The 10,433-nt window shown below is 34.5% G+C and overlaps 1 protein-coding gene across 1 annotated transcript in view; it reads left to right on the top strand.

The window, feature by feature from the left end:
• LOC106875714 (tRNA-dihydrouridine(20) synthase [NAD(P)+]-like) overlaps window positions 1-10,433 on the top strand; it is a 61,861-nt gene that overhangs the window by 37,783 nt on the left and 13,645 nt on the right. The window contains exons 11-15 of the mRNA XM_052966773.1: window positions 1,505-1,578; window positions 2,726-2,847; window positions 7,196-7,360; window positions 9,270-9,357; window positions 9,967-10,040. Of these exons, the coding sequence (XP_052822733.1) occupies window positions 1,505-1,578; window positions 2,726-2,847; window positions 7,196-7,360; window positions 9,270-9,357; window positions 9,967-10,040 (523 nt within the window). The remainder of the gene's footprint in view (window positions 1-1,504; window positions 1,579-2,725; window positions 2,848-7,195; window positions 7,361-9,269; window positions 9,358-9,966; window positions 10,041-10,433) is intronic.

Here is a 10,433-nt window from a genome sequence, read left to right as displayed (position 1 = left end):
GTGAAATATGTAAGACAATTTATCTTACTTATTCTTTTATACTACTATTGATCTTTAAAACATTTGCTGATTGAAAAGAAGCTATATTTGTTATGGCCAGTTCTGATCAAACAAACCTGTGCTTCTATCCTGTTTGTCGATTTTTGCAATGGCTAAAATGAAGGAACAGCAGGCTTCCATGAAATTCTGTTTTCTGCTAGGGAAAATGAAGGCTGAAACAGTTGTCATGCTTTCAAACAGCTTACAAAGACGTAGCCATGAGCAAAACACAAGTTTATGAGCGATTTTCATACTTTAGGAATGGTCACTTCCCAAATGAATGAAAGCATCATGAAAATTCATGAACTGATCTTGGAGGACCGTTACTGAACAATTGATGAACTTGTTGATATGACTGGTGTCCTGGAGCTCCTGCCAATGAATTTTGAGCAGAGAATTGTGAATGAAAAGAGTTGCAGTAAAATTTATGCTTCACTTGCTCACAGAAATAGTCATGACTGAATGCATGTCATGAACTGAAAGAACAGTTGGAAGTTGATCTGGACCATTTTTGAAGGTTATCACTAGTGATGGAAGCTGGTGCTATGGAATTTCAGATGTGGAAGAGGTGAAGGAAAAAACAACAGAGGTATTAAAAGGCATCACTTTGCAAGAGTTCTAGCATCTACATTGCTTCAAATGGAGAATTCTTAGAAGGCAATAAAAGTGTAAACATTAATAAAATAATATTGCAAAATTCTGGTTTTCTTTTGGGAACACCCTCATATGACAGTTGCTATCTATTTGCATTTGGTGGTGAGCATAATGTGTGGAGACTAATGATGTTATTTTTATGTATGTGTTTTTATATCTGGACAGAGTAGGTATTTTTGGGATGAAGTATTGTAGATGTATCTACATGTTTTATAGCTTAATTCATATGAAGAAGCAAGAACTGGATATGTGTGTGTGTGTGTGTATTAGTACTTACTACTGCAACCAACTGGTCCCCACATGTCCAGATCGTTTGTATGATATCTGTGATGATGCAAAGTACGTGATTTTGTAATTTTTCTTCTTGTGATTTGTTTTGTAGAAATCTGGCCCAGACATTATTGGCATAATCTATGGTGGATACAACATATTATTTATGCACAAATGTTTCTTTCTATCAATCAAATCTTCATCATCATCATCGTTTAACGTCCGCTTTCCATGCTAGCATGGGTTGGACGATTTGACTGAGGACTGGTGAAACCAGTTGGCTACACCAAGCTCCAATCTGATTTGGCAGAGTTTCTACAGCTGGATGCCCTTCCTAACACCAACCACTCAGAGAGTGTAGTGGGTGCTTTTACGTGTCACCCGCACGAAGGCCAGTCAGGCGGTACTGGCAACGGCCACGCTCAAAATGGTGTATTTTATGTACCACCCGCACAAGAGCCAGTCCAGGGGCACTGGCAACGATCTCGCTCGCCTATGAATATTCTTGCAGTGTTTATGCATTGTTTTGCTTTTTTCACAGTGTCCTCTATATATGCTGTGAATATTAAAGGAGTGTTGTACATAACTCCTATTACTTTTGTCTTCAGTGTATTGGTATACTTGTGTTTTTCAGTGTGATTATTGCTTGGTTTTTGATGTCCTTTGGTGTTGGTACTCAAAAACAAAAAAAAAAAAAATGATAAATTTTGATGTAAGTGGAGTTGAAAATTATGTGGGGAGATAACTATGATGTTGTTTACTGTGTGTATGTTTTAAGAGTGTGGAAATGTGATATATGTAAAGAGAGTTAAAAGGAGTGGCTGCATACACACACACACACAAACACACACACGACAGACTTCCACACAGTTTCCATCTACAATTTCCTCTCACAAGGCATTGGTTGATCTGGTGCTATAATAGAAGGCATTTGCCCAATCAATGTGCCATACTAGGGATTGAACTCAAAATCATGTGATTGCAATGCAAACTTCTTGACCACATAGCCATGCTTGTACTTGTGTTTGTATATATTTACATAAAATATAACTACAGGCAATATACACCTACATAAACTGATGTAGCTTTAGATGCACATTAAACAGCAATACCTGTCATCATATACAATTTATATATAGCGACAAGCTTACAGAACATACCATACCTCAAAATCTACTACGTTTTAAAGACATGCCTATACTATTTTCATCTAGAAAACTCTCCCTACATCAGTCAAAACATTTCTCATCTTACCACTTGTTGATACTCCTATTCTTTCTGTGAATGATCAATGAAAAGACTGAAAGATAGTCTATCTCTCTTTAGCATTTAGTTTAGGAAACCAAAGAACAGAAAACACACTTCGTTTTGATTTTAGGAAAACCAAAGAACAAAAAGAAATATGCTTTGCTTAACCCTTTAGCATTCAGATTATTCTGTCAAATGTAATGCTTATATAATCAAATTGTTTTGAATTAATCATGCATTACACTAGACCTTTGAATTTTTGATGATGTGATTGTTTATTTTTAGAATGACATTGTAGGATAGGTGTGCAAAGCCAGATCTGTTATTGAACATAAAACAGGTAGAATAGTTGGGCCTGATATGGCTGATTAAATTGCTAAAGGATTAATGGCAACTTAATGGCTGTGTCAAGGGTCCAATTTACACACATCCTTTTCAGTATCCTACCTGCTTGACCCCACTGTCACTCTTCCTTGTCTGTATTGCTCTTATAAACCATTCTTTTATCACCTAGGCAATCTGCTATGATAGTCATTATGCTAATACTAAATACTGTGTGCTTCAAATGATGCATGAAGATATGGATATGGAAGAAGGTCAAAAAATGCTTGGAGCAATGTCCCTCCAAGAAATAAGGTAAGTTTAGCAATTGTTTTCTTATTGTTTAGGTTCTAAAGTAGTTTCTGATATTTGGTTAAGAAAGTTATTTCTACTGAGTGTTCACTTACAACTTTGAATTGTAGTTACCATAGTTATTTGCCACTTTTTTCCCAAGCGTTAAGCTTAAATTTTAGGAGCATGCATTATACATGAGAACTAAATGCTACACATTTTTCTCAGTCCCAAATGCATGTACATATTTGGAGTAGATGTTTGAATGTAAGTTATCACTATTATCCCAGCTAACTTATGTATAACACTGAGTTTAAATTACTACACCATCACTACCATCTTCTTCATCTTCTTCCCAATTACTACTATTCACCATTATAATGTTGGATAGCCATTTATCTCTTCTGTAATAAGACACATGTACTTGTCCATCTATCACAGTTAAATCTCTCAGTACCCGGCATAAAGACATTTCCCACTCTCTAATACTCTGTCTGTCTTTTTCTCTCTCTCTCTCTCTCTCTCACACACACACACACACACACACACATATTTAGTCATGAAGGCTTTTCTCTTTTCTTGTTCTTTTCTGTCTTGCAAATCACTTGCAAGAATTCAGCTTCCTCCCCATCCTTTTTCTTTTGCAATGTAGCCACTGGACTGACCATAAAGGTTCTACTGGCCTTCTCTTCACTTACATCTTTTAAGTCATCAGGATACCTTCCTTTTAGTTCATTGAATAATCCAACATCCATCCTCGCAATTCAAATGTGAGGCGGCATGTCCTTATTGTCTTTATAAACCTGAGCTTTGTAATGAGCTCTAATCACTCTTGATAGTACCTCATTTTTTTCATTAAAGGACAGAATTTTTTTTCCATCTTGGGGTAGGGTTTTGTAATGGGTTATGGGTTTTACAAAGGAGATGGTGAGGGTAGTTTTTTCATGTATGTCTGTCATTGGCTTATTTGTTTTCTTTGTATGGGGAAGGGAGTCTGGGGTTTGAGCCTTTTTTCTCTTTTGGGATTTAACCACTGTAAATTCCATTTCTTCCTCTAAGATTTGAGTTGTATCTTTTGTTTCTTCTTGTGTCTTTCCTTATGTTTTTTCTTGCGTTTTTTCTTGTGTCCCTTCTCGTGTCCCTTCTTGTGTCTTTTCTTGTCCTTTCAGTTCTTGTTTCTCTTTTTCTCCTGTCTCTAGCGGTTCTTTTTGGGAAGGGGCTTCACTTTTTTTCCTTTAGGCTTGCATTCAGAGTGGACGTAACCCTTTTCACCACATTTAAAGCAGCGTGGCCTACGCCCCTCTACTGCAACTCTCACACTCAGCCCCTCCCCTATGATTTTCTGCCAAATTGTGAACAATTTAAGGGGGATTTTTTTCTTTTTTTGGTCAAATCCAAAAACTAAACAAAATGATTTTTGCCCACCCCCTCTTCAAAAAAATTATTACAGTAGATAGTAATGTTAAATCCTCATCACTGTTTGTAGTTAATTGCCTTTCACCAGCAAATCAATTCAATAAGGCAAGACAGTCAGCTAGGAGACACAGAGAAGACAGAATTTTACCCAATGTTTTAATACCATTGCCAAGCTTTTCCAACTGAACATTTATCATGAATGTAGAAATCTATTACTGATTACAGCACATCACTGAATTGTGAATTAATCCAATGACTGCAAGAAACTCGATTGTAAAATCGATATCATGAGTTATCTAGTGAATATCTCGTAGAAAGTAATTCCTTTGAGTCAGATATTCATTATTAATGATCTCTTTCATGATTGTTACAGAAAATTTGGTGTTGCGCATTCAACCATTTATCAAATATGTAAACAGTTAAGAAAAAAAATCATTTCCATTCAGTTTTATTTTTTTGACCTATTGTGATTCTTTTCATTGTCAATGGCAATTTCAGCTTCATTGGCTATTTTATGCACCTAAAATGAAATATCATCAATGAAACTGATTGGTTACTTTCATCTCTGCAGAAATTTGTACAATAAATAGAAACTATTTACCTATGACATTAACATAATTCATTTTCCACAAAATCACATTAAGCATTGGATGAATTAACCTAAAATATTTTGTAATGGAAAAAAAAAAATTTTAACCTTTTGACAACATAATTAAATTTTTTTGATTATTCTCATAATGAAGTTAATTATCCACCAAAAGAGAAAAAAAAAATTGTATTTTCTACTCCTGCAATACTTTTTCAGTATTTCCTATAAGTACAGTTTTCATCACTAAAAGTATTTTATCCTTGCTCTGTAAAAAGATATTTGATGAAATATATGAAAAACTTAAGAAAATCTGAAAAGTTACCTTTTGTAAAATGTGCCACTGGTGACATCTTTGCTTCTCACAACATAAGGAGGGTTTTCCTCAAGGTTGTTGAGTAAAACCACTTTCTGCAAAAGTTAGGTAGGGTGTTTTAAAAATCTATACTTAAATTCTAAATGTTGTGTTTCCTTTTAACATCACAACCATATGTGCATCATTGTACAAACTGAATAATAAAATTGAGTATAGAATTATTTAAGTGCACTATCATTATCAATTAAATTTGATTATTTTGCAAAAATATCATATGATTTTCACAATGATGAAAGGACAGCTGGTCGCTTTTATGGCTTACACTGGTAAAGTTCAAAGATCACTTTCGATTTTCATTTTTATACTTTAACTTGTTCAATGTATTTTATACAGCAATTATAATACATCAGATTAAACTCTTCTTTTTGTACATAACAATACTAAAGAAAACTCTGTTTATTAAGCACTAGAAATTTTTCATGGGATTTCATTGCCTGTAATTAGTTGTATTATATATGAATGTACATTATCATCAATAATGTTAATACACTTTTTGTTTTTGTATGTACCTGTTGTGTGTGTCACACTTACTTCAAAGAAGTGGCAAAGCAAGAGAGAGGATGACAGAGGGGAAGTAAGAGAGAGTGAGAGAGAAAGAGAGAGAGAGTGAAAGAGACAGTGAGTGGTGACGGCATTCATTTTGTGTTTTTAAATGTTTCAGAGAGAAAGAAAGAGAGTGAGAGAGAGAGAAAGAGATAGTGAGTGTGACAGCAATCGTTTTGTGTTTTTAAATGTTTATCACATCGCAAGAGAAGTAGATACATAGATACATATACACATTGTTAAATCAAAAGCGGGAGAGAAGAGGAACACAAAGGAAGAGAAAGAGAAAGTGAGAGAGACAGTAGATACATAAATCCAAAGAAAAGTTCGTACATAGATACATACACACAGCAAATATTGGATGTCAATTTGACTTTTCATTACCACACGAGGATAAAATTAACTCACAAATGGCTGAGTACTCCACAGACATGTATAACATTAACGTAGTTCTCAGGGAGATTCAGCTTCACACAGAATATGACAAGGCTGGCCCCTTTGAATTACAGCTACAACTCGAGACATATATATATGAATGTATTTGTGTGTGCGTGTGTGTATAGTTTAGGTTAGTTAAAACATGTTTGCAATAATATGTGTCGCATGGATATAAAGGCAATTACCAAACTTTCATTTGTAAATCCATTTATTTCGTTCTTTTGCATTTCAATTTGTACACTGAGGTTCTTTGAATATGTATGATGTATTTTAAGGTTAAATAGTAATTCCGTTTACGTTTGTGTAACTGAGATATTTTGGTTGGATTATATAGTCATTGGTGTTACATTACTTTCTATATTCTGTAACTGTCACAATTCTAGGCCTGAATTTTTTGTAGAGAGGGGGCCCAGTTGATTATATCGACCCCAAAAGGACAAAAGGCAAGGTCAATCTCGGCAGAATTTGAACTCAGAACAAAGACAGGCGGTCATAATATACAAACATTTCTCATGGCAAGAGTACACTGTTTACAGATGCTTACATTTTTTATGTTTTCCGTGAATTTTTCACGGATCCACCTAGTACACAAATAAATACAGTAATTTTAGTTACTAGTTTTAATGTATTAGCTAACTAAAGAATTCATCAGATATTATTGACAGGCATTTACAATTATATGTTACCTACTGTATATAATATTCCATTTTCTTCTATATTGTAGATACAAAGTTTTTACTTGATTTCTTGCTAGTTTCACTTGATATATTGCTAGCTGTGAGTGGTAATAATGCCAAATTAATGAGGTATTGGACTATAAGTATGAAGCCAAATGTGTTGTAATGTCTTTTGAAGATATATTTAATTCTTTTAGTCTCATCTTAATGAACTAGGAACTAGATGTATAACTTTCTGGGAAAAGTTTTCCATAATATCTAGCATTTTATCCAAGGAGAAAATTGAACTTGTTTGACATTTCATAATTCTTTTAATTACTGCTTGGATTTTTTCAGTGAGATTTGGAATCTGTCTAAGTATTATGAAGAAACAATGAAAACACGCCAGAAAAGGTCTCACAACTTGGCATTGAAACGGAAGTGTGAAGAGGAGCCTTTAGTGAAAAAGAGAAAAGCAGAAGATGGTAAAACTATAATAGAAATGGCTATACGATATAATAAGTGAGTATTTTGAAAAGCAGTATATTTTACATGTTATAGAATAATATAGAACCTTATATTCCAATATTTCATCCAAAATATCAAAATTTACAGCACTATATCACAATAGTACATATAAATTACACATACATTACTAGGCTTCAATTAAGCCGTTTATTTTTAATTAAGAAATAAATACTAATTTTAAAAAGAATAAGCATTAAACAAAAGAGGAATTATCAAATGAGTTTTTAGTTAGAAACAATATATTTTGGATTCTACCATTCTTACTACATTTGCACCGCTTTCACAGAGTTTGTTACCAAAACTTTTCACTTGAGACAAGTGGTTGATTGGGATAGTTTACACCATTCAAATATGAAACATCATCATTGCCATGTGATGCCTCCTTTTTCTTGCTGGCTTTATTTAAATGGTTTGACAAGAACCAATGAGCCAGAGGGTTATTCTGAGCTCCAATATCTGTTTTGACATGGTTTCTACAGCTGGATGCCCTTCCTAATGCCAACCACTTTACAGAGTGTGTTGGGTGCTTTGTTTTCTGTGGCATCAGCACTAGTGATGTTGCCAAGTACTCACAAGGCAAGACCCCTCAACTGTTTGTGTGTGTGTGTGTGTGTGCGTGCATGTACACACATACACAACAGGCTTTCATATCCACTCACAAGGCTTTGGTTAACCTGGATCTATTTTAACCCATGCAGTGGAATTGAGTCCAAAACCATATGGTTGGGAAGCAAACTTTTAACCACACAGCTACATCTGCTATAAACGGAAAAGCAATAGAACTAAATGAAAAAGTTTGCTTGTGTGTGTGTGAAAAATTTGGTCTAAAATTCATCATCATCATCATTCAAAAACCTTATTCTATGCTGGCATGGGTTAGCTGGTTTGACAGGACCCTATGGATTGCATCATGCTACAGTATCTGCTTTGACATAGTTTCTGTGGCTGGATGCTTTTACTAATGCCAACCACTTTACATCATGTACTGGACGCTTTTTTATTTTTTGTGCCATCAACACTGGTGAGGCCATCATGCAGTTTGTATGACTATGAAATCTGAAGAGGCAACTTTATGCTAGGAGATGAGAGTAAAAGATGAATAAATGCTGAAGAGAAGGAACCAAGCAGAAGAGGTTTCTTGCTGTTGAAGAGTACCTTTAGAAAAGAGGATGGGAGTGATCATTTGGAACCAGAGAGCAATGAATGGTAAGCAGGAGTAGGTGAGGTCTGACAGTGCTGAGCAGCGGAGTATTGATATTGTTACTTTTTCTTGTAATTTTCTCCATTTAAAACATATGTTCTAATATATTTACTTATTTTTCTGTAAAAGAATATCAGGCACAAGCATGACTGTGTAGTAAGAAGTTTACTTCCCAACCACATGGTTCCAGGTTCAGTCCAACTGTTTGACACACTTGGGCAAACGTCTTCTACTATTGCCTCAGACTGACCAAAGCCTTGTGAGTTGATTTGATAGACAGAAACGGAAAAAGCCTACTGTATATATATATATGTCTTTGTGTATGTGTTTGTCCCCCACCACCACTTGACAACTGGTGTTGGTGTGTTTACGTTGCCATACCTTAGCAGTTTGGCAAAAGTGACCAATAGCTAAGTACCAAACTTTACACAAAAAATAAGTACTTTGATCAATTCGTTTGACTAAAACTCTTCAAGGCTGTGCCCCAGCATGGCCGCAGTCTAATGACTGAAACAAGTAAAAGGTAAAAGATAATGTCCTTTTTTATTATTATTTTAGATTTACAACATGATTACTGATATATTTATTTATTTGTGCTCAATAAGAAAGTAATAAATAGAAGCATCTCTGTTTTAGATTAATAAAATGACTATCCACAAGCAACAATTTAGTTACTTTCATAATTTGAATTATTTGTTATAGGAGAGATTACCCACTGGCCATTACTCCAAAGATGAGATTATTTGAGTGGACTTGCCGAAATAAAATGAAATCTCCAATATACTGCACAGTGAGTCTGTTTCTAAATTTTAACAAACCTTTTGCTACTTCTTTTCTTATTCCCACCACCATTAATGTTTTTAACCCTTTCATTATCAAATTCTCGTATACTTCTTTTGTTTCAACTAATTTTGAAAATAATGAAGAATTTGTTAAAATAATTTTATCATTATTAAACTGGGATTTAGAACATAAATTAACATGGAATTTTCAATGAAAGCTTTAACTCTTTAGCATTCTGATTATTCTGTCAAAAGTAAGGCTTATTCATTCACATTATTTTGAATTAATCATGCATTATCTGATAGCTTTGAGATTTTGATGAGGTAGCCACTAATATTTGGAATGATATTGTAGGGTTGGTGTCAGAGGCCAGATCTGGTCAGTTTGAGCATAAAACAGTTATGATATTTTGGCCGGATATGGCCAGTCTAAATACTAAAAGGTTAATTTAAATCACTTTGAAATAACAAAGTTTTATCATAGAAACAAGGGCAGTCTGGGTGGATTGGTATCAAAAGGGCTAACATAGGAGAACAATTCACAAATACTGAAACTCACATAATGTATGTATTACTGTCACTCCTCCCATTTGACTTATTCTTTCCTTTTTCTCCAGGTTGAACGACCTGATGATCGATGTTTTCACACTGTTCTGACTGTAGAAGACACAAAATATACTACACCCTTTTGGTAAGTTCAATTTTAAGTTAATTCTATTTAGATAACAACTTACTTAAAATATCTAACAAGAAATAGAAGGACTAGAATCGAAGGGCCTTAGAGTCAACCTAGCTAAAACCAAAGTCCTAATAAGTAGGAAGGTAGACAAAACACAAACCCCTTCAGGTAGATGGCTCTGCTCGATCTGTAGAAAAGGCATAGGTAGAAACTCTATAAGATGTACCCAGTGCAAGCTATCAACACATAAGAGGTACAGCAATATCAAAGGAAGGTTAACTAGGAAGTTAGTTTTTGTATGTGGCAGATGTTCAGGAGCAATAAACACTGAAAATGTACAGAAAACAACTTTGGCCACATTCCAGGGAGAAAAACTAGACTTAGTTGATAGCTTCCGCTATCTAG

Source organism: Octopus bimaculoides, chromosome 3, assembly GCF_001194135.2.
Source record: "Octopus bimaculoides isolate UCB-OBI-ISO-001 chromosome 3, ASM119413v2, whole genome shotgun sequence".
NCBI classification, from domain to species: Eukaryota; Metazoa; Mollusca; class Cephalopoda; order Octopoda; family Octopodidae; genus Octopus; species Octopus bimaculoides.
Note: the sequence above shows the minus strand (reverse complement) of the source record. Positions and strands in the feature narration are given on the sequence as shown.